Source organism: Charadrius vociferus, unplaced genomic scaffold (genome assembly GCF_000708025.1).
Source record: "Charadrius vociferus isolate BGI_N301 unplaced genomic scaffold, ASM70802v2 scaffold320, whole genome shotgun sequence".
Taxonomy (NCBI): domain Eukaryota; kingdom Metazoa; phylum Chordata; class Aves; order Charadriiformes; family Charadriidae; genus Charadrius; species Charadrius vociferus.
This window is the reverse complement of record NW_009646501.1, coordinates 1,100,038-1,125,094: the sequence shown is the minus strand read 5'-3', so window position 1 is coordinate 1,125,094 and position 25,057 is coordinate 1,100,038. Positions and strand designations below refer to the sequence as shown.

Below are 25,057 nucleotides of genomic sequence, written 5' to 3'. Positions count from 1 at the left end.
GTTGCCCCGTGCTCGCTGCATCCCTTACGCCTACGTACGAGCAAACAGGGAGAGAGCCTCCTTACGCTCTCCGGCCACGGCTGCTTCTGGGCAATGGAGGAGAAAAGACTGCATGATTGTATTACCTAAAAAAACCCCACACTTTGAACGTTAAGACAAGAGGAAAGCCAGGCTGGAGCTTTGTGTCATCTCCCATTGATTCCACCGTCTAATATTTTGACTTAAAAATTTATAATAACAACAAAATGCTTTAGTAGCTAAACCCACCTTCGTAAGTTCATTAAAGTAATTAATGCTTAAGTGGCTGCTTACACTGCTCTGCTGACAGCACTAATTACAGACTGCAGGGGTGGATCCCAGTGACAGCACAGGGAACCAGGAGTTGGTTTGAGGCTCGTGCACGGTACCGAATACAGCATCCCTCTGCTTTTTCCTGCTACTAACCCCGAAATTCAGTATGTCCAGCACTAAGTATAACTGAGCAACTTCGGCAGCTTCTGGTGGAAGAACACATACTATTCTGCTGACCAACATGCAGCAGAAGAGGTCCGTGGCATCTTACTCAACACCTTTTTCAAGAGCAAGTCCTTCAAGGACAGGAGCGGGGCTGGCTACCCGGGTGACAGGGCCCTTACGGACCATCGTCAGGACAGGAATCAAAGTGCTCTGGTTCCTGGGGATGCCACAGACCGTTTTATCCCTTGTGAAATGAAACAGGAGGGTTGCACTCACTAAACCAGAGGTGCAACCTTCCTCACACAAGCAGTCCTGTCCTTCAACCATGGGCAGAGATCCACACGCTCAGTGCGACTTGTGCCAAGAGCACTCGTACCCGTTTTGGGACATCTGATCCTCATTACTAGATCCATGATCGATCATAAGATCCCTCCTCAACTGTTTTTGGTCTTACCTTTGTCTGGAAAAAAACACAGTCTTAAAAAAATTGATTTCTTCCCAAGCAGCTGTTTGTAACAAATATTTCTAAGATGTTTCCCACATTTCACAAACTGAAGCAAATCCCACTTCAAGCCTCCACTACCACCCCAGTTAGTGCTACAACAGAGCGATCCTGTTTGTTTCTGTACATCTCATCGTAAAGAATAATTCCCGAGGAAAGGAGCCCACCAGGCCAAGAGCATCCAACGAGGTCGGGATCTCACGTGAGCAGCTGCAACCAGTACAGTTGTATAATGGAAACCTGACCTACAAACCTCGAACCAAATTCCAGTTATTCCCCTTTGAAAAGCGAGCGTGTGAAGGCTGCGCACTTCTCCTGCCCTGCTGCTGCCGCCTCTTACAGCTGTACCCTCTGCTTTGGCTCCACGCCCCGACAGGACCGTTACCTTTCCTCCATCCAGCACAGCTGGGAAGAAGGGGATCACCAGGAAAAGGCGAGTTAAAACGGGCCCTGGTTGCTTAAATTGCATAATCTGTGCAACCTACTGCTGAGGGATGGAGCACATTTTGCTGGCCAACATCTCCTCGCATCAACACATAGTTTCGGTTGAAGAACACAAGAAGGAACAGCAGGCTCTGGCGCTACCTCTTCCACCCAACTGGGCACGAGGAGCGCTCAAGCAGGGGACAGTTTCCCAACAAACATGCATCCCTCGTAGATCAAATGGTGCTCTGGGGACAGAACAACTGCAAGGGCTAAAAGGAGCAAGATGACAATCAGGCTTGGCATGAGGCACAGATAGTTTTTGGGACAGACCGCATTAACCTCTTCACTGCTGAAGCCTTGCTCCGTGGTGGGGCTGTTCTTCAAGAGGGTTGTTTCTCTAGACAGACCCAATAAACGAAATTGGTTTGAGGTGCTTTGTGCCTGTAATGCACAACAGCACCAAAGAGATTAAAAAGAACGTACGCAGCAGGGTTTTTCTAGTAAATAAACCATCCATAAAAGCAGAGGTGAATGCTCAGCACACGCAGGCGAGGTTCAGGCGAGGCCATCCCCACTGCAGGTGGAGAGGAACAAATCACGGCAGCTGTGATCTGCAGAGTCACCGTGGGAAGGGGATGACAAAGGCATCTCCTCCACCCCAGCACCAGCCCCAGTCACACAAGCCCCAGTCAGATGGGAATTCAGACAGCCCTGAGCCCCTGAGTAGCTGGGCAAGATGTGCAAACCCTCCCTTGGATTTCTACTCTGCAGTAAAAATCCAAGAGCATTAGAAAAAGGTTCTTGAAGGAACTGTGGGAGAAGCAGGAGCTCTCAATAAAGAGGTCGTAACATTGTCGGAAGTTTTGGGATGCTCTGCAACCATGTGGTCCCTCCTTCCTCCACCCCAGAGTAAAGTCAAGGAGATTCTTCAGATAGTGGACTAGATTTGAATGACAAGGTTTCCCCAACTCCTTGGCTGGCAGTCCCTTCCTTTCCAATATTCTTGCTAGAAATAAAGAGAAATTTGCTGTTGACGAAGCACAACCCCTGGGCTAAACCAGCAGCGAGAGGCCAGGCTACGCAGAACCACTGACGGGTCCTATTTGCCCACATTTCTGGATCAGCTCCCACGTGTCCACGTCACACAGGGTACCGTATCTCCCCTCGCAGATAACACTTCCCTTTCACCAGAGAAATAGCTTGATAAAAACTGCTGACCCCTGCTTGACTTATCACAAGAGAAAAACGAGACCAGTCTGGAGTCAGGAAGGGGCTACGTGAGCCTCTTTGGAAGATGCTTCTTCTCCTCCACCTGCCTTCCCACACCGTCAAGTGCGTTAAAAGACAACAGGAGCACAGGGAGATATATTTTAGACATCACGTGCAATGGCAGCAGAGAATAACTCACAAAAACTGATATGCTTAACGACCGTACCAACAGCTTTGCAAAAGGCGGGCGATTTCGGAGGAAGCCGGTGCCTCGCTGCCGCGCTGAGTCATGGGAAGCGCAGCTCCGGAGCCGGGCAGGAACACTGAAATTTCCCCCTCAACTATTCTTATCTTCTCTCACAGTAACTCCAGGCTCGTTTTCAAAACCGGGGCCTCTTCAGAGCCAACAAAACAAGCTGCCGCAGTCACTAAACCCTGCTGCGGCCGGGAAAACGCTGTAAATCACGTGTGTAGATGGGGTTTACATGCAGAAGCGACAAGGAACGCACATCTGCAGTGATTTCATGGAACGCCAGCACAGATAATGGTTTTGTGCTCTTAAAAACAGGTGATTTAAATTCCAGGGTGTTACAGATTTTAACCCTGAACTAATTTTTTCCTCTCTTCTATGTTCCAGCATATACCACCATTATATAGAGAGAAGAACTCACAAAAATCAAATTTCCTGAAGAGAGAGTACAAGAAAATGATGTTTTCTACAGCAAATCAGTTCAACGGAGGCTCAATAAAACATGATTGATAATTAGTGTTTTCTTTTTGACAGCTAGTAGCAATTGTCTTCTCCTTAAACCTAGTGCATTTGCCAATTTAAAACTAATCTGTCCAAAAATGAAACAAAACATCTGGCAAAAAATTCCCAGTGAATATTAGCTAAGATTTACAAAGTTATATACCAGAGTGTCACCTGCTACAGCATCAGACAATTTAACGGTAATTAGGGTAGAGCAGAGATGGCCTCATGGAAAGAGCCATCAGGCGAATGGAAAATGGATCGGAATAGCTAAATCAGTTTAGGTTTCCCCCATCAGAGGTAGATCAAAAGAAAACTAACCTGATTAGGAGGGAGGGAGACATTGATCCAGATTCACCGAGCAAAGCAGAACAGCTATAAAGTGACAATTGTGGTTGCTTTCCTTACCAGGGTCGCACAAAGCAGCCAGCACGTACCAGCGGATCTGGCCCAGATTTACGGGCGAAGGGTAGACCCTTTTAAATAAGGACAGCTTCCCTCCCCCCAGCTTACTTTCCCAGTTAAGCAGCCGTCAAAAATAAAAAAATTAAAAAAAAAAGCCCCAAAAATTTAATTAAATAGAGTAAGTGATGCTCATTGCCTGTTGGCAGTGCCGTTCTCCCCGCGCTGGGCAGCATGTCCTGATTACGGGCAGGTCGAAGCCGCGTTGCCAGACCAAGGCTCTTGGCTCAGCCCGGTTCAGCCAGCAGGAAGGGCTCAGACCAACCCCTGGCTGTGCCCACGTGTGTGTCCCCAAGCATCCCGCTCCAAGGATGCACACCGGTGTGGTTACGTGGCCCCTGATACCAGCCGGCATTCGGACTAAGGCAGGGCTTGACAGCGCTCCCCCCGGGACGCTCGCAGCGCTGAATCTTGGGGAAGGACGATGCGCACACATCCCAGGGGCAGCGTGACTGCCCTCCCAAGGGACGACCGATAGGAATCCCTGCACCCGCCAGGGCACCCGGGAGCCATCATCTCCCTGGCAAATCCTCTCCCTGGCGAGATTAGCTCGCTGTTATGCACAGCTGCCACCGCCGCTTACAAAGGGCTAATTTTAGTTAAACGCGGCCACTAGGTGACTTGCTGGGTGCTGGACTCCTGCTCCACCGGTCACTCCTTAACCGCTCCCTGAAAACCCTCTGCCACGCACAGCATGGCTATGGGGCTTCCCTTTGGCTATGGGGCTTCCTTTTGGCTACGGGGCTTCCTTTTGGCTACGGGGCATCTCTTTTCAGCTATGGGGCTTCCCTTTGGCTACGGGGCATCTCTTTTCAGCTATGGGGCTTCCCTTTGGCTACGGGGCATCTCTTTTCAGCTATGGGGCTTCCCTTTTCAACTATGGGGCCTCTCTTCAGCTACGGGGCCAGCCAGCACAAGTGCCTCTGCAGTGAGATGCCACCCGGCTGGGAGGGTGGAATGCCCCACGGAGCCCCTCGCACACCCGCTCTCCCCAAACCTCGGCATCGCTCCCCAGGGGCGATGACAGAGCAAAAAGCTTGGAGAAGGCTGCCCTGGCCGTGTCCCCGTGCGCTCCTGCCTGTCTCTGCTTTACGGAGCTGCGCGCATCCCAGGGGATGCACAAGCACACGTACACGTTTTCTTTCCAGAGCAAATACCTCCTCCCCAGCCCGTGACAGTTTTGCTCAGGTTAAACACCTAAGCCCACAAGTCAGCATTTGACGTGATCACTCTGGACACCACCAGTTGTGCCAAATCTAAGGAGGTTTTTGTGGCTCCAGGAGGCTGTCCCAGAGCCAGGCTGCACCGCTCCTGCATCGGGGCTATCCTGCTCTGGCAAGGAGTCCTCCAGCCGCCCCTTCTCCCACCCCACAAGCGTTTCCACCAGCAAACCCTCCCCAGGCACAGCTCTGTCCCCCCGCTTGCCTTTGCTAACAGCCCTGGGAGCTGCAGCAATGAGACAAATCGTTCCACGTGCAGAAGCAAGACCATCCCATAGCATCGGGAGCACGCAGAGCACACCCAGGCACCGTACACAGGAGGCACTCCAGGTTCTCCTGCTTCGGAGCCATCTCCTGTCCACTGTGGGAAGGTGGCCTCCCACCCAGCAGGTCTGCCACGCGGCAGGCTTCTACTGCAGCTGCGGAGAACTCAGACCTCCCAACAAGAGCAACGGGATGTCCACAACAGAAGAGCCAGGGCCCGATGTCCTCTCACATTTCAGCGCAAGAGGGTAAATGTAGCCAAGGCTTTGCATGAGTCTCACCAAACCTCCATGTTCGTGCACAGGTCAGACACTATCCGACACCTCCCAAGGGGCTGATATTGAGTTGGATATTATTAGGGTCTAAGACAGAAACTGCTTTGGAACAGGGCAAAACTGCAAGATCAACTTTGCCCACTGCAGCGTGAATAAATATCCCTCTCCTGCCCCCCAGTCCCAAGACCCCACGGTCTGTGGGTGACAAAGCTGTTATTTTCTCTCCCAGTTACACAGCAACCAGTGCTGGTGCCTCAACCCCTCAAACCAGCCCGCTGGGTTTTGAAGCCCTCTCCAGCATCCCAGCTGTGGCATCTCAGGACCTCCACACACAATGCTTCATGGAGGAGCTCCTTCCAGAGGGCACAGCAGAGACAGGAGAGCTGGCGAAGGAGGTGCCACGGCGATAAGCAGCACAGAATCATAGAATCATCTAGGTTAGAAGGGACCTTTAAGATCACCAAGTCCAACCATCAACCTAACCCTGCCAAAACACTGCATGTTGCAGGGAGGAATTTTAAAATAGATGTGAACAGCTCAGTGGGTAGGTAAACAGGATCCCCTATTTCTTTCCTGTTCCACGGCTGGAAAAAACACAGCCCCTTCCTCTGGGAAGGGAAAAAGGAGGGTGGGAAGCCCACAGCACCAGGGTTGGTTTCCAGAACTGGGTAATGGCTGGCAGAGGGAACCACTCCTCCCCACAGCAAAGAGATGAGATGTTCCCACTGCTGCTGGGAACTCCTGGCGCTGATCTGGGCGGTCCCCAGTGGGGACAAAATGCCATGTCAATATATTCTAATGCTGTGGGGTAGGAGCGATTAACTGGGTGGTCTTTACACCAGCATCCAACAGAAAGGACCCGAGTATTTTTCAGATGGTCTCTATATTCTTAAGGAGCACAAATTCATTAGGTGACCAAACCAAACTGACTTCAGTAGAAGTTAAAATATCCAAATACCTTTAGAGATCTGTGCCAAAATCCTCAGGGATTCACAAGCAGCCCCCAGTTAATGGCAGCTGAATGCGCTCCTGTCAGAGCTTGGTCCGGGGAGGCTGAATGAGCAACGTGCTTCTGGAAGCTTTCAAACCCAAGAGACTAACACAAGGATGGAGCACAGCCAGACGGCCAGACCTCTGTCTCCTCACCCTCGCACTGCTCCGGGCACGGCTCCTCCACCTCTAGCTGCAATTCAAACTGTCAATCCCATTCCGCAGGAGGAAATCGGTCACCAAACGCTGCCCTTCAGCTAGAAGACAAGTCTTTGAAGGCAAGTGAAACAATTAATATTTCCTGTTCTCTTGTTCCCCTAAGGATAACCAGACAGATCAGCGCTGCAAACATTCCTGGTACTAAACACATGGGAAACCTCACAGCACCACGTGATACAATGCAGTGACGACCCAAATCTCGAATCCATGCTACAGATTCCATGCTGGCCAGTACTCAAATGACAGTTTGCCTTGCTCTGAAGAGTGATGGAAAATTGCCATACGTGAGAATAATTTGGGTCAGGGGGCAGAGAGACAGCTTGTTCATTGCTCTTTCACAACTGCTTCATTAAAGTTACGGACGAACACATTTTCTATGAAAGTACCCAGGGAATCCTGCTTAGATGCCATTTAAGATGAAATTTTAAACTCACTGGCCCTTCTAATAAAAGCAAAATGGACTTCCAGCATCTCTCTGTGACCCGCTGTCACCTACCGACTCAGATATGTTGTGTTTTTGGCACAGCATCCAGCAGCAGGTTGGAAGTTGACCGGTTACAGCCTAGACTGGAGCTTCATGTCACATTCAGGACTTACATCATTGTTTTGACAGCTTCAGCTTTAGGAGGAAAGAAAACCCTGTGATCAACTGCCTGACAGCCAGGAGGATGTCACTGCAGATCCACGGGGACTGTCCTCCTTCGCTGGAGCTCTGGCTCTTTCTAATGCCTGCTATTTCAGGCTACCAAACTAAAATTTAAATTAAAAGAAGAGTCCCATTTAAGTTCCCGAGGAGGCCTGCTCTGGCCTTGCTAATTAAAGACAAACTAACAGGATCTGAAGAGAAAAAAATAAACCAGGTCTGAAAAGTTCGAGAGTCATAGAAAGAGTCTGAGCTCCTAAGTAGGTTGAAACTTGCTCTCCACAGGAGCTCCGCGTGTCGTCCAGCTCCAGGTGTGTAAGGTAGGACCTGGTCTCTGTAGAGCTGATGGACTCTCCAGAGGGTTAATCACAGCACCCCCGTTGGGATCTCACCTGTCTCCACTGACAACACATGAGAATTGAACCCAACATCCATAGGCAGATGCAGAAAGGGCTCTCCTCTCCACGTCCTGAACGCAAGTGAAATGGCTGTCCTTTGCTGCGGGGGCATTGCTCCTCTCCAACTGCAAGATGCTGAGAGCTGGAATGGACTTCCTTGTCCCAAGCTGTTGGGCAGACCCTAGACGTCCTGCAGCAATGAAACCTCAGCACAGCAGAGCTGCTCCATTCCCGCACAAGGACTTCATCTTTTCGCTCAAGAATATTCTGCTCTGCTGGAAAAATTTTGCTTTTATTGAAATACTTTTTTTTTTTTTTTTTTTTAGATAGGGGATCCTTCAGATTGTGTAATTTGAAAGACTTTGTTTGAACACACCAAGCCATGGTGTCTCACTACGTTCAAGCCTTATCGTTTCAACCAGAACCACACAAGTATCAGCACTTGATCTCCAACCTGCTCTGAATCAGACCAGAGTGGAAATACTTTGAAGGTGCCAGAATCTCCCCCACCCACTCAAAACGGGGATGTTTCCGGACAGATGTAGGTGTAACACAGGACAAAATACAACCTGGGTGCAGATAACACTTCTCTACTATGGAAACCATTAGCTGCCAGCCAGCTTAGAACAGGGCTGGTGCAACCACTGAGGATGGTGCGAGTGACTTTCAGGTTAATTCCTGATCTAGTCTTCCCTTTTAGAGGACTACTAGAGCAGTAGTCCTTAGGAGATTAAAATAGTGGGTTTTTTTCATTTGGTGGTGGATTGTGGGTGGTTTGTTTTTTTTTTCTTACTAATAGGATCTCTCTTGGCTCAGGTAAAGGCACACAAATTGAAGTAAGAATTTGGGAGTTTCCTATACCAATTCAGAGCTTGGTGCTCTTATACTCAAGGCAGGGACCACTCCTCTGTGCCACTGTGAGAGCAAAGCCAGGCAGAGCAGACGAGACCACCAGGAAAGAGAGAAGAAAGATCTAGCTTGAAATCCTTGGCCAAACCGACAGATGCTGCAGACTGTTATAAAACGTAGACGGAGCACGAGAAACACAGCCGAGCAGCCGCAGCCAGTTTCCTACAGGAGTAACGTTTATAGCCAGTCTACCTCACGCTATCTCAGGAGCCCGGAGGCCAAATTCGGCAATAAGCAGTTGCAAATTGGTGGGGACCTCCGTGGAAACTGCATCCGCTCGCTGGGAGCGGCACACGGGCTCTCGTTCCCCGAATCACAAGGAGTGCAGGGTGCTTGATTGCATCTCAGCTCTTGATTACAAAGGCATCAGCAGGCAGAATTAAGCAGCTCGCTTCCTGGCCTATTTTAGCTAGCATCCTTTAGGCGACAGGTTAGAGGGTAGGCAAGGCTTAGGAGAGGTTTTTTAACAGTCGTGCCAGAACCTGATTTATTTTATTTTTTTTGTGTTAAGGCATTTGCGGTGGGTGATAAGGTTTCCCAAAGATCTGGCCAGGCTCCAGAGGGGAAAAAACAAGCGGTGAAAGCGTGTGTAAAAGCTGCTCTGCGCGAGGTTATAAGGCACCGCCTGAAGCAGCTGCCATAGCAACTGCTATTAAAGAAAGAATTAGAGCATTCCTCACGGAAGTAGGAAAACTCGCAGTCAGTAAGCATAAGGATGGCACGCAAAGCAAAATAAAGGGGAATAAATATAAGCAAGCGGGAAAAACACGGAGAAGTGAACGAGAAGCAGAGGCCGCTTGCACAGGTACCTGCTCTCGTGTTGCGGGGATGCCTATAAATACACTAAGACACCTAACTCCAACCTCATTAGCAAGCATTTTAGATACAGTTGATCCTGCCTTGGGGCAGGAGGTGGATTACATGACCTCCCGAGGCCCTCTCAACCTCTATTTTCCATGATTCTCCGAGGAAGAAATCTACACCAGCTGAGCTGACCTGAATCCAGAAAGGCAGGAATTTAAATCTGGTGGGGGGAAAAAAAAAAAAAAAAAAGTAAAAATAATCCACTTTTCAAGTTCTCCTTGACCAGGAGAAGGAGCAGAAAGCAGAGCCTGCAGCCACAGCTTACGGCCAAGTTATTCCTGCCTGGAAATGACATCCAACCACTGCATTTTCAGCTGCATCAGGGTAAAGCATCCACGTGAGGGTTAGCCCCGCAAGAAGGCTTCACCTCCAAAAGTATTCATTTCCCCACCAATATTAATTTGCAAAGAAGAGGGGTGTTGGGTTGGGGGTTTTGGGGTTGGTTTTTGTTTAGTATTTTTTGTTTGATTGTTTGTTGTGGTTTGGTTGCTGGTTTTTTGGGGGGGTTGGTTTTTTTTTTTTCAAAATACACTTGAGAACACAACAATGCCACAAAACTCCAGGTACCAGCAAGCTCTCAGGAGTGATCAGGTGAACGTCTTAGGTCCTTTGGGCAGAATTGGATTAGATGTCACGACACAGCACTGCAGCGAGGCAGAGCCTTGGCTATCGGGGGTCACGGCCAAGGTGGGAACGCAGACAATATTTCACTCCAGGTTGCTGCTGCTTATTACGCAGAAGATACCAGAGGTCCCCTACCGAGCTGCTATTTATGCTCTCTGGTTTCTCGTTATTGCAGTGGGACAAAACACGTGGTTAATGGGAGCGTAGGAAACAGCACACACCTGGAAGGCAGCCAGGCAGGCAAGAAACACGTTTCCTGCAAGAAACCCCATGTCACAGCCCCCCGGAGCGAGGAGCAGGCTGGGCTGTAGCATCAGCCCTTCCACATTATTATCCCCGCGAGCAGGCAGCCAGGCGTGCTGCTTTCAGGGCTTGATCCGACCCATGGCCACGGCCATCACTGCTCTTCCATGCCTTGGTCCCTCTCGTGCGGAGGGCAGGCAGTCATCCCCCACAGGGGAAAATCACAAGGATGACCCAGCTGGGAAGTTCCTGGCTAGAAAAAGCCACCGATATATCAGCAAGTGTTATCAGGCTCAGATTGGGAAGTTCTGGCTTTGACGTTTGGCAGCCTGTAGATATCAGAAAACGAGCAGCCATCCAAGGCTGCCTCCACGTCGCTGGAAGCGGAGCAGCCGGGACAGGGAAGGGAAAGGTTAAACGCCAGCGATTTAGCACTTGGTTGTACGCACGAACATCCCAGGGGCACCTGGTTGAATTAAGGTCCCACTGATAATCAGCCTTGGGCTGACAAAAGCCCCGACGCTCCCGACGAAGGCGGCCGCTGCAGCCTGAGCTCTCCCTGCTGTGATTTGGCCGGGCAGGGTTTGCAGAGCAGATGGTGACCTTACATATCCTACATATCCTACCTGCTGCACCTCGCGTGCACGGCCCGAACAGTTTCTGCCTTTACTCCCCATTGCCCAGGTCCCCTTTTGAAAGGGAATACTCCGTACTCACCGCTGCATGAAGAAGCAGCCATCGACCCTACCAATAAACCAACAAAACGCCCAGTTTGCATTTATGAGTACAGCCTGTTTTCCGAGTTTCCTCTCCAAAACACATTGTAGCCAAATTTTAGAAGCCGACTAAGTGATTTAAGCCACTTCTAGTAAGAAAAAAAATCTGGGATTGGCAACAGTCATAGGCCAACCCCTGTTTGACTTAAAACACCTTGAATCCAATCAGGCCATCCTTACTGGAGGAACGAGTAGTTTGAATCCAGTGTTTATTCATTATCTTGTAGTGCTGTTACAAGATACATAAGAAATACTGTCAGCGCTATCAGAAATGGTGGAAGCTGGCACACACGTAGAAGCCAGAAACCGAAACGATATGAAACCAACCCATTTCCATCACGCAAGCCCAGGACGTGCGCTCTGCCGAAACCAGGCGTGAGCGGGAAGATGCGCCCACGGAGGCGGGGGTGGGCCTGCGAGAGACCGGGGGTTGGGGGTAGCGTGTTCAAATTTTGATCAAAAAAATTACAGCCAGGATCCCTACATCACCGTTTCTTAGCAAGGACAGTCAGAGCACATCCGTACGCAGTTTCAGTTCTTGTTTTAGTCAAGAAAAGCAATTGCTCACCGCGCGGGGCACAGGAGGGAGACGGCTTGTGGGATGAGCCTTGCTGTGAACCAAGAAACTCAAAAGATGCAGAATTTCTGGTCTGCAGGCATGGAAAGAGCCCATTTCTCAACTCGCACATCTTGAACCAGCAAGCAGCACTGCTCAGCGCACGCAACAGCCAGTGCCCCAAGAACAGACAGCCCGATCCTTCCGAAAGGGATTACAAAGGGGCTTGACCCACTGAAGCCAAAGCTCTTCTACAACAGCTGGGGTCACCTTTTCTAAAATGCATTCTGAAGTTAAGGAATGTTACTCATTTTGTTACTTAAAAAAATAAAAGAAAATATTTCTGACCAAACTGTTTTGTTTAAAGAAGGGGTGTGAAACAAAAGGTTTAAGTTGCCTCCAGATTTGGGGGAGGAGGGGCTCACCCCAGTAAAAAACAGAGATGGACTTTCAGCATTAACATCCAAAAAGAAAAGTTGGTGTTTCAAGCTCTTGTGGAAATGGAAATAATTTTCCCACTTGATTGAAATTTCAGGAAGAAAGAAAAAAAAAGATTATTTACTTGTTATGACAACAGAGACGGCTGCATATTCAATATTGCTCGTGCTCCCAGATGCCATCTAGTTAGCTGCCATATGCAAGCCACCCCACGTTGGCATCACATCCAGATTGCATGAAAAAGCCAAGTTAAATGTGGCCAAATATGTGAATCTGCTTTTGGAAGAAATACCAACCACCATTAACGAAATTAACAAAATCCATCATTGCCAAGAGCTCCCACACGCGGCTTCCCGAAGCGGACAGGTTCCATTTCCACACCTATGGAGTTTAAAACTCAAGAAACGCCTTTGCTATTGAACAGAAGCTTTTCATTTCTGACTCGAGTCATTCCCCAAATACACACTCAGACTGCTGGCGATAAAAGACTTTTTTTTTTTTTTTTCCCCAAAGCCCTTCAAAGGGCACAAAACCCAGGAGAAAAATCTTCTCAGACAGATAAATGCACTTGCTCATAGACTTGGACACAGGAACCCCATGTAAAAAGCTTCAGGAGACTAATAATGTGGGTGGAAAATTAAGGCACCTCATAAAAGGTTTTTGGTAACAAGGGAACAGATCACATCAACTTGGAAAGGTTAAAGAAAGCAATTTATAGACACTAATTAGGGCCTCTTTTTAAAGTGCCTTTGCAAATGACAAGGTTGGGTTTATTCTGGAAAGGTGCAAAGGGAGCACGGTAGGAGCTGCCTGGGGACGGCTCCTGAAGGGGTTTGCCACACTCGTCATTACCGCACATTTACAGGAGATTTAAGGGTCGGCAGGAAGGGAAACGGGGGGGGGATGTATGTACACGAACTAGCTGTGCAATACTTATACCCTCCCCGGGGAAATCTTCTCCCCACCGGCGCAGGACCCAGCGAGCTCCAAGCTTGCACCCGCTGCTCTGCTGACGGGAACTGTTCTGCTGGATGCCAAGTCCAAGGTCATCAAGCCCAAGTCTTCATTCGCTTTCTGGCTCGCCAGCCGTAAGGATCTGCGTGGTTAAACTTCTGCAGAGACGCTGTTTTATGCAACACTCTGGCTCCGGCAAAGTTTCACTTGCAGGATGAAGTGCCAGGAGGTGGGAGCTGAAGGACTTTGCAGCGATGCTTCTCCCAGAGCCACGGCTGAGGTTGGGGCGGCAGTGGGTACCCGTGGGGATGCAGCTCTCATCCCAGAGCAGGAGAAACCAGGGCACCTCCAGCGCTGCTGGAAGGTGAATTGGTCCTTTGGGCGCTTTATTTCTCCATTGGTTTGCTGAAGGGAACACAGCTCAACCCCAACCGCACATGAAGACCTCCACCTTCTGCCATTCAAGTGGCAGCTCCCCCTGCAAACAGGCTGGGGGTGCAAAGGGACTTCCAGGCAGCAAATGCCACACGTCTGTACAAGCAGCCACTTTACCCACCTCTGGGATCTCTTTTGTCAATTTACAGAACGCCAGCTCCTCTCCCTGCGCCCTGGGGCTGCTTTTATAGGAGCTCAGCGATGTAGAAAGATCTGGACACGACAGCCCCACAGTTTTGGTCCCCCACCTTGCAGGATGGCCTCGAAGGGCCACGGCCTTCAGCAGCCCTCACAATTTCCTTGCAATTAGTACAGTATCTTATAAAGCGTTGTTTTATTGCACTGTAAAGCATCTCTCCTTCACAGCCATTAGAAGAGCCCAGAGGTTGTACACAGCATTGCCGCTTGCTGTGACCTCTGTATGGGCCGAGCATCCGCCCCTTTGCACTGTCCTCCTCCAACCGGGTCACATCGTGCCTAGAGCTGAGTAGGAGCTTGAACATATTTCCACTTAAAACGGTGACTGCACGCGATGCCCTCCATGTCTTTATGGTCCACTCGCAGCCTGCTGTGAACAGGCAGCACTCTGCTCACCCATGAACTGCCTGTAGATACTTCTGCTTTCCAAACCAAAGGTCCCGGCCAGCACGCTGCAGCCCAGGGGGACCGCTGCCCTTGGTCTGGGGTCACTGCCCATCACCTACTTCTCCCCAGCATGACTGTCTGCTCACATCTGCCACCAGCGTGTTGGTGGCACGCTCCCTACCCTGGTTCTGTCAGCAGAGATCCAAAGGAGCTTTTAATAGCAGCTTGTTTGTTAAACCTGGGATATTTTGACAGATCTGTTGCAGAAGATGTGAGGAACGAGCAGGCAGGAGCCGTCACCCCTTCACAGCTCCTGCCCACGCCGGGGCTGATGCTCCCTAGGAGCCCTTGCCTTCTCCCTGCTTCGCCACCACGCCGAGATACAGCCATCCCGCAGCACGCCCAGTCACCCAGGGACTCATCAGCCACAGACAAACCTGGACTTCTTACACAGGGAAGAAGTCGTCTTCTCTGAGGCCATCGCGTTTGCACAGCCAGAGAGGTCCCAGGCTGGGTGGGAAGGAGGGTGGCTCAGCCCGGTGGCTGTGCCATCGATGGGGAGGAGGGAAGGTGCTGCAGATACCTGCGGGCGCACAGGAGCTGAGCAAAACGAGCGCCACTTTCAGTTACACCTGGGCAAAGGACAGGGGAGTCAGCACGCCCAGGTCCTCAGGGACACGGGGCTGCAGGGTTTTTGCACCCACCGACTCCATCCCACGGGGCTCAACCCACCACCTCCGTCAGGGGGTTACACCACAGCACGGGACACCTCCCGGACAATGAGCCAACTCGCTAACCAGCTCTGCTTTCTTTTCCTCCAGAATCCCAGACTGGTGAGGGCTGGAAGGGCCCTCTGGAGCTCCCCCATCCCACCCCCCGCCAGAGCAGGGGCACCTCCAGCAGTGGCACAGGACGGCGTCCAGGCGGGTTTGGGATGGCTCCAGAGGGGGAGACTCCCCCACCTCTCTGGGCAGCCTCTGCCACTGCTCTGCCGCCCTCACAGCAGAGAAGGCCCTCCTCAGGTGGAGATGGAACTGCCCATGGTCACGTTTGTGCCCGTTCCCTCTTGTCCTGTCACTGGGCACCACTGGAAACAGACTGTTCCCATCCCCCCGGCACCCTCCCTTTAACTATTTATAGGTATTGATAAGATCCCCCCTCAGTCTTCTCCTCTCCGGACTAAAAAGACCCAAGTCCCTCAGTCTTCCAATTTCCCCTCACTTTCACTGCACAGCGCCTACTACCATCCCCTCTCCCACTTCAGGAGTGAGAACATTAAAAACAAATACAAAAGTACAGAAAAGTGACAAAGAGTGGCAAGGGCACCGCCGCCCGGAGGTAGCCCGGAGGTGACGCGTGCCAGCTGCGCCCCCGGCTCGCCAACCTGCGCACGCCAACTCCTCCACTTCTTCACCGTTCGTATTTCACCTCCCCCGCCACCTCCCACATGGAAACAAAAGATGATTCACATGCCAAAATAATCACCTGGGACCTCCGAAAGCCCACGAATTCCCTCACTTTGGCCTAGGGCACCTGATAAGGAATTTTCCCAGTTTGGCATCTGGGTTTGCACTCTGTCCCCTCCTCCCTCTCCTTTATACTGGTCCCACAGCACAGCGGGGGCAGAGCAGGGACAGAAACTGCCCACACGCTTAAATTATTGACCACAAAAACCTAATTTAAAAACTTGAGGCATCCGAAAAATCCAGCTACGCAGGGGAAGCGCCTGTGGCACCGCGGACGCTGCTCCTGCCCTCTCCGGCGGGGGGAGAGGTTGATTTTCCACCCAGCAGGGAAATGCCTCGATCACATTTGGTGTAACCAGCATCGCATTTAGAGTGACCGATGGCTAAAGCCCGGGACCTGGCTCTCCCACGGAAAGAGGTCAACAGGATTACAATACCAAAAGAGACCTACAGTGATGGGTTTTCCCGTTACAGGAGGAAAAGGGCAAAGCTGAGAGCTGAAAGCTCCACTCCTGCACCCCCAACAGCAAAGCATCCACGTCCACACGCGGTGCAAGACCATCGTCCGCAGGACCTCTGACACCAGCAAGTTATCGCTGCTGCCCACGCACTGCCACCGGGGTACGCAACCACCTCCCCCGGTGCCGTGTCTGCACGCGCCTCTGCTGTTTGTGCATCTCACACAATATAAGAAAAGCATTTTTAAGGCGGACAATGAAGGATTTTTACCCCTTCCAAACTATCCCGCCCCGATCCGAAGCCAGAAGATGCAGAAAGCAAAACTACAAGGTTGGGCCTCTGGCAGAGCCATCGGCCCCATCGCACCCTCCAGCCCATGGGCTGGGCAGAGGCACCACTGTCGCACGAAGAGAACAACGAAACACTCGTTATTCACCGCAACACGGGGACCCGTCACTCACAGGTGGGCAGCTGGGTACAAACCCAAAGCAATACCTCACCAAGTACCCGCCAGCACAGGCAGAGGCGATGTAAGTCACAAATCTGCCTTCTCAGGCTGTGCCAGACACAATTTCACAGTAGGGCTCTAGTTGCCTTCACTGCTGGGGATCTCCAGAAGACTAGAGCAGCCCAGAGTGAGAAACACAGGTTCACTGGAGCAAAGAGCTGCAAGCAACTGTTAAACCTCTAAAACAAGGAAGAAACAAGTAAAAGCCTGCAGTTTCCAGGGCATTATCCCAGGTCTGCTCTCCTAGAGAGAGGCTACAAATGCACACAAAGCCACAGACACGCAGCAGGGCTTGGCAAACCCTTCCAACGCACCGCCCAGGCAGGCATCACTGTCCACCACCAAAGAGCTCCATTTCCAAACAGATGCAAAACATGCACTGGTAGGACATGAGGACAACTTACGGTGCACAAAAGGCCTTCTTGGAAAGGGGGACGTGACTTTGGGGAGATTCTTCACAAGACAAGATGAGGTCCTTGTCTTCCACCCACATACCATTCCAGCATCTTGTAAAAGATGCTGGAAACGAGATCAACATTCATTAGCAGAGATGCAAGTCAAGTGTCCATGTTTTCTAAGCATCTCCCCTTGCCTCTGCCATGCCAAGGGACCAGGAATCACACACCAATTTCACCACCTGGCAGAGGCTGCTCCACATCTCCTCCAAGAAATGTTTTTACTTCTCTGCAAAGAATCTGCCCTCATTTCCTAGTAGGGTTGAGCCCCCTATCTTGACATGAACTATGAGCAGTGGTGCATGGTGACTGGGTTGGTTGGAAACCAAGCAAGGATGGTGTTAAATCCTAAAGAATTTAGGATTTGGCGAGCCGATGGATTTCTATCTCTTATCGAGATTCTCAGCACTGGGAAACCAGGTGGTTGCCCACTGCTCGTAGTGGCAGGACTGGGAAAAGAGGTGACCCAAGCTCTCTTCCCAGAGAAGACTTCTTATAAAAAAAAATAATATTACTGTGTTGGCAGGGAAGTGTTCTGCATGTCATTCATGAAAAGCCCAGGAGAATTCCAGTGCTCATTGTAGGAACAGAACTCCAATTCTCTCATTTGGGAAAGCAGCAAAGGCCCCTTCTGGGGTGCTTTCGGCAGGGCTGAGGAGCCCTCAAGATGTGGCAGCAGTGCTGGTGGAAGCACCAGAGCTCAGCTGCCCCATCTCTAAGCCACTACCAGAGCCCCGGCTCCCCAGAGGTCACAGGTTCCCCCTGTGCTGTGCTCAGGCTAATGGGAACTGACTTTAGACATATTTTTTTCACTCCCTGCAGTTTCTGAAGCAAAAGCAAAGCATTTTGATCCACTTTGAAATGGGGCAATTAAATAAATTTCGGAACAATTTGCAGTTGTCTTCTATAGGAAGCATTAAGCAAAGCCACGTTTTTCAGTATTTTGAATAGGGGAAGAATTCATACGTCCATGTAGCTCTCAACCAATCTCCCCAAGCAGGGAAGCTGAAGAGATTTACACTGACACGTAAATCCCTGCAACAGATTTCTATAAAACCACTAAAGGAGGTACGCCCAGAAGGCAAAGAAGTGTTTCACACCTTCTGTAAGTAGAAAGTGTGAAAAGGGAAGAGATGAAAGCCGCCTTCCTTTCCCCAAATCTCAGTCATAACTCCTGCCCTACCCTGGCATTCGTGTGCCCGCTCCTGAGGTCAGTCTAAGTAACACTGGTGTCACACAGTGCTTTGGGACCCCCATAGCTCTATCAGAGATGGCAACACTCTGGAGACCAACACCACATCAAAGGTAGTCCATTTCATAGATGTCAACACAAATGCCTCTGCACACCACAGCACTATGGACCTCACACATAGCCCGACAAAGAAATTGCCAGACACAAGCACCATACCTTCCTCCAAGTCGTTCCTCAGAGAAGCCTCCAGCAGAGCAACGCTGGCTTCAAAAGACACTTTCTTTCGGTTAACAGCATTTCTCTTCTTTTCATGCTTCCGCTTCTTGTGCTGCATCTCCTTCTCATACTGCGCCCATTTCTTCAGCTGCTGAGCCCTCCGCTTCTGGGCTGCCCGCAGCCTCTCCAGCGTGGGCACCTTGTCCAGCAGCTGCAGCTCTGTCAGGAGGTCCACATGGGCATCCATTGCTTCTGCTGAGAGAGAGGGGGTGAAGAATGTCCCAGTGGGCAATGGTGTCCCACCACAGGTCCTCTGGATTGCAGCAGCCTGCTGCTATACCAGCATCTTGAGGCTGAGCTGGGAAGGGCCCATTGCAGTGTCCGATGAGAATATGATGGAAACCTGAAAAGAGAAGGAAAGTATGAGGGATCAAGTCTCATCATCCCATCCAGACAAGCAACTAAGACCAGCCTGTTGGAAAACACGACAGTCAATACCCACCATCTCAAAAGGCAGCTCACTTAATTGTGCTCTAGTTGGTTGGTTGTTCTCTCTGGCCTTTGTGATTCCACCCCTCGCCCACTCCAAACAGCCAAGCAAAACCCTCTTTAAAGCAGTAGTTTTAGTGTGGAATTCATTTACATTTACAGTTCAAGGTAGCCCTCTCTTAGAAGCAGAAGAAAGTCTTAATGAGCAAAGATCTTCCATCATATTTGATCTCATTCCTCAGACAACTCAGGAGAGATTTAAGTACTGAGACACATCCTTCCCTCCATCTAGTCCCTTCCAGTGCAACCATCACCCCTTGTTAAATATGTCCCCAACACTGCAGCCAGGACTGACGCACACCAGCACCCGCCTTCCTGAAGCATTTCGGTCTGAGCAGCAAAACATAGGGCAGAAGGGACCAAGACCGCAGTGGCAGAGCCCAGAGCACGCACAGACACCAGACGAGGCCATCCCAGCACAAGTAACCCAGAAGCCAGAGGCTGGAAACGCGTGGGGCTACCCATCCGGCACCCCGAGGCCAGGCAGGTTTTCCCAGAGGAGCTCTACCCACCAGAAGCATCACCTGCACTCCTCTACTTCATCCATCAGCCCCTCCTCACCCCAGCACTGGCCAAGGGCAGATGGATAGGACACAGGTCCCACGGAGGTATTACTAACACTTAAACTGCCTCAGCCTCTAAGACATGGGGTTTTGTGTTCATTTCTCTCTTCAGGTGTTGGGTTTTTCCCACCACACACTAGCTCATTCTGGTTTTGCTGTACGGGCTGCACAAGCACGGCAACGAGAGCAGTTAAATCACAGCCCCAGACTCTCGGTGTGACCACGACATCAGAGACCTCAGATCAGCGCTACCCACAGAGCCATCAACTGGGGGACCCAGGGACCGCAGCCCAGTCACCTGCTGCACAGAGGAGGAAACGTGTCCCGGATTTAAGGAGCGGTCCAACAGGGAAAGGTGCGTTTGAAATAAAGCCAATGTCACGAGCAAACTGAACGAGTCCTTTCCAAACAGACCCACGCAAAGCACATCGAATGACAAGGCGAGCGTGCCAAATCGAGGTACGCCACAAGTAACCGCGCGTGAGATGAGAGCTCTTATGGTTCAGCCAGCTTGGAGGAACAAAAAAAAAAAAAAAAAGAAAAAGAAAAAAGTGGATGGGGAAGGGAGACTGTGGAGAGCTTAAGTATTCACAAGCACCTGAGAAAGCTCCAACAGGGCAGCTCGACCCATTCCTTGCTCAACTCTCCTGCTCCAAAGGAGAGGAAGCAAGAGTCTCATAAGCAATGGATGCAAAGCACCTATGGGAAAAATAGCCACAGAAGAGAAGTAGCTAAACCCAGGAGAGAGACATGCTGAGGATACCAAACCTTACTCCATCTGGCCAAGCCAGGAGATACCACCGTTCATCCCTCTTCAGAGGGTGAAGCAGCCCAATGGGGGAGGATTACCCTGAAGAGCTGCAGAGAAACGTCCATGCCATGCAGCATATCCACCAAATCCCAGCGAATTTTGCAAGGTTGAGACATCCACTCATTCCAAACATTGCTAGAGACCTTCCACAGGGGTTTGACCTTACCTATAAATATCTGGGCAGACTGACAGCGAGACACGCCATTTCCTCCATGAGATAATTGGTTTGAGAACTGAAAACAAACAAACTCAGCCAGAGCACAGAGGTGGGTCCCGGGCAGTCGCTTTATCCAGTAAATGGCCAACAGAAGGCCAAGGGCAGCTTCAGCAGCACCTGCAAACCTTTTTTTAAGGGTTTCAGGACAGACCTGAACCAAAAAAAAAAACCCAACTCACTCTGTTCCATCCCATAAGAACTTAAGATGGCAAAAAAGTGCTTCAGTTCCACATAGGGACAAACCCAAATCCTTGCAAAGTTTTTCGTAAGAGAGATACTACCTAGAAATTCAAACACTTGCCCGAGATGGGAAATACCAACCTCGTGGCTTCAGCATGGCACTGGGAAGCGAGGGAAGCGTGCCACGGCTCCTCCACGGCACAGGAGCCCCGCGCAGCTCTCCCCGACCCCTGCCCGCAGCCCCCGCTCACCGCGGCACCCACAAACCCTGCCGACAAGGGCGGTGTAAACGCAGCCCGCTTTCCAAAAAGCTTTCTTGCGGGGCAGATGCATTTTCCAAGCACAGGCACTTGGCTGGAAAGCTCTTCACCACCTCCGGTGAACTCGGCTCCGCACAGCACGGCTCCGGCCCCGCGCAGGCGTTCCTGGGAAGGTATCTTTTTTGGCGATCTCCGCTCCAGCAACACAGGCTGCAGATCTGAAGCCCCGTTTACAATACCTCGAAGGAGGGGAGATAAGGGCAGGAAATGCCTCTCGGCATACGGCACGCGGCACTCCCACCCTGCTCCTTTTCCAGGCCACTTCTGCCATTGTTCGTGAAAGATGAACAAATATTTTCCAAAACACACCTGAAGTAGAAACGAGGACCTCATTCTGCAGGTTTATTAAAGCAAAGAAACCTTATTTCAGCATTTCCCTGTTTACCCCCAAAAAAGCTGGAAGCTGTCTTGGTAGTATTAGGACTGCACCTTGGAAAGAGCACCAGGACGTTGGTTTACAAGGAGAGGAGAAGCGTGGCATGCTCTGCTTGTCCGTGTTTCAGCTTTCCTGCACGCGCCTCGGCCTCCAGCAGCTCACAACACAACAGAAGGGAGACCTGAGTGGCCTACAGAGGGGAGTGAGATGGAGAGGGGAGAGCCAGGATCACCAAGAGACATATTCTGGAAGTACCAGACACCAGCGTCTCCTCAAACCAACCAGCAAATGAACCTCTAAAGGAGCAGAGAGGTCACCCTGAGAGGTCTTCCTGAAGGGGACACAGCTCCACTTCTCCCAGACTTAGGTACAAGTCCCCTAGCACCCTCCGCAGACCCCAGAGCCTCAGAAAGGCTTTGGCTCCATCACTCTTGCTGCCTCTTTTCCAACGACCTCGTTTCTTCCCTGTACCAAAAAAGTGGCACATTGACTTCTCATTGCACAAACTGGTCAGTCTAACTATAGCGCAGTTTCGGGCCCCAGCATTTGTTTACCTGCGAAGCGACAGAGAAGCTGGCTGTGTGGGTGTCTGTGGTTTGCAAGGCATCGCATTTTGGTTTCTGTTTTATTTAAAGATGAGGGGGGGAAAAAAAAAAAGGGAAAAAAAAAAAGAAAGTGCTGTTCCTCCTGTTCGACCGAGCTGAGTTTCCATGAGCTCAGCAGATCTGCCTGCCGCCGTGCCGAGGACATCCTGCCAGACGCACGCAGCCCCCGGCCCCACGGGGACAACGGACGACTCTATTTCAGGGGCCAAAGGGAAGGCGAGACGCTCGCTATTGCACTGCGCCCGTGCCACCGCCGCCCTCTCAGCATGGCGGCAAAGACCCGCTCCAACCCCGTCAAAGAGCAGTCCCTACAAAGGGCACGCAAGCGTTGGCAAACACAACCATCTTTTTAAATAAGTTTACATTTCCTGTACATTTTGTCTCACCTCAAGACAAGATTCATCTCACTAAGCTCAAAAGGACTTTCAGGGCTCTGGTTACTCACTTCCCATACAAGAAGAGACGGCAATTCTGTGAAATGAGAGTTTCCTGAGTCAGTGGGTGCAACAAGCTGCCTGCCCCGTACCACCGACCCTGCCTGGAGGGGCCCTGCCTCTCCCGCACACACACTTCTTCCCATTTCATGTTTACAGGCTGGCATTTGCATCCTGCAAAGGACAAAAATCGAGTTCGTTTACTTCCCTGTTCCAACACACGCTCGGACCTGCCCCCCTCGACCTTCCTACAAAGCCCTCCACTCGTAGACACTTTGCCATGATAACGCTGAGGTTCGAGCTGGGTCCGTTAAAACAGGCACGTTGCTGAGTGATGCTGGAGAGCCTGCTCATCCCCCCGCCAGGCGATGAAGCCGGAGCTAAGACCTGCAAATCCTCCGTCACACCTCCCCAAGGCCCTACTTCATGCACAGCATGACACCAAAGCAGAACACAAACACTTGCAAGAGCCCTTCACATAAGTGTCATCAACCAGCTTCAGTTTTATTCCACTTAAAAAAAAAAAAAAAACACAAACCATGGAAGAGCAACCCTTGAATGGGACACCTTAAAATGAAACAGAAATCTCTAGCTGCCGAACTAAGTTGTGCATCTTTCAAGCGAAGGTAAAATTCAAGACTCAGATCCGGGAACAGCCACTTCTGAAGTCGAGGGGATCGTTCCCATTCACTGGACTGCTTGTAGGGAGGCATCGGGCCCAGCCGATTAGGTGAAGCATCTGCGTTTGCAGCGTAAAGTCAAGTCCGTGGCACGAAGAAGGACAGAAATAGCCCTCTTCCCCCCCCCTCACCCCAAGCTAATCTCTCAGCTGGAATTGGAAACCAAGCACGAAAGCCTACAGCAGGGATCCGAGCGCATAAGCAGCCTGCAGAGGAGGTGGCTGCCCGATTCATTTATTTATTTCATTAGCATCAACTCCTGCACCATGGCAAGGTGAGAAACTGCCAGATTTACCCCTTCTGCTTCCTACGAGGGCAAAGCCAATCTGTGCTGTTCCTGCCCCACCAAATGCTTAGATGACCAGAGCATCACGGCCCTTTTGCGGAACCCGTCCTCTGGCAGCGAGCACTAACGAAGCATTCACCGGCGCCTCTTTCGGGCATCACCCTCAGCATCATCACTGCTTGGCAATACAAAGCGGCCGAAGACGCGTGTTCTGTATTGCTGTTTCTGCTGTTGGCCAGGATCTCCCCGAGGTTTGGGGGAAGCAGCAGAGCAGCTCTTCATCGCTTGCTCCCTGATGAGGGGAATAGCTGACCGGCAGCCCAGCAGCCATAACGCCGCCCAGAGACAGCCAGAGAGCCACCGAGGGCAGGAGGTGACAGACTGAGGGACAAGCAGCAGCTGCCGAGAAAGAAAGGCACAGGAGTTCAACTGTCCCCAGGGGAGAACAAGGCGGAGGACAGAGGGGGCTGCCCAAAACGTGGACGTGTCATGGAGCTGACCGCACACAAAGAGCCGAGGTCCATTCCCTCCCTCCCTCCCCACAGCCCAAACTGGGGGCGAGAGGGCAGCAGCGTCCCCCTCCTGCCCTCCCCAGAGGAACACGCTCCAAGTCATTTCCTAAACCATGTCACTGCCGAGCACGTCACCGCGCCGGCTCTGCCAGGGTGCTCCTCACCCCACCAGCGGCAGGCAAGCTGCTCCCTCCGGCAATCCACGATGCCTTCAGGAAGATGGGAAACCAAACCCTTCTGCCGGCCTGCTGATGGGAACAGCGAGCTCTCTTCTGGAGCAAGAGCTCTTGGGGTTTGTAGGGTTGTGGGGCTTTTCTTAATTAATACAGAGTGCATCGCGACAAGAGGGTCTTTTGTGCTAAGAAGACCATCGCCCAGAATCAGGGTTTCCTTCCTTATTACAACTGCTTCTCTCGCCTCCCGCCTTTTGGAAAAACGTTTCATTCAGGCATTGTCAGCAGGGACACTGCATCAAGCCCTGCCACCCGACTACCCGAACTCTTACGGCCTTACAACCCCCCATCAGGGGACTCGGCCACCAGCTCTTCCCAGTGAAGACAGGCAGAGGGTCAGACACCAACAGTGACAAACTGGGGAGGGGAGTTCAGATCACAAGAGACACGCCTGCCCCTCCAAGGAACTCCGGCCCCAAAACACTTGTTTTCGCCTGCAACGCTACAGGACAGTCACATTTCCTACAAAGCCCAGGGGAGGAGGAGGAGAGAACGCCTGCGGGGAGAGGCTGTAGTGGTAAGCAACTCCAAACACAGCATTTCCAGCCTCCTGAAGGGTTTCCTTTTTTTTTCTCTGAAACTGAAATTGTTATTTCTCTAATATCACACCCTGCCAGACAGGTTGTACCATCTCTTGTCTGGATCCCTGTGCTGTGACTGCGATGCAGGTGGGCACTGACCACCGCCGCCTCCGGGATGTCAGCGCTGACGGCAAAGCTGAGGTCAGAAACCCGTCGCTGGTAACGCACACACCCTGAACACAGCCCAAGGCAGCCCATCAAACTACAGCTTGACA

The 25,057-nt window shown here is 51.2% G+C and overlaps 1 protein-coding gene across 2 annotated transcripts in view; it reads right to left on the bottom strand.

Annotated features, from left to right (window-relative positions):
• PPP1R16B (protein phosphatase 1, regulatory subunit 16B) overlaps nt 1–18,742 on the bottom strand; it is a 42,065-nt gene extending 23,323 nt beyond the window's left edge. For both annotated transcript variants that reach the window (XM_009883423.1, XM_009883431.1), the window contains exon 1: nt 18,496–18,742. In XM_009883423.1, the coding sequence (XP_009881725.1) occupies nt 18,496–18,742 (247 nt within the window). The remainder of the gene's footprint in view (nt 1–18,495) is intronic.
• Between the last annotated feature and the right edge of the window lie 6,315 nt (nt 18,743–25,057).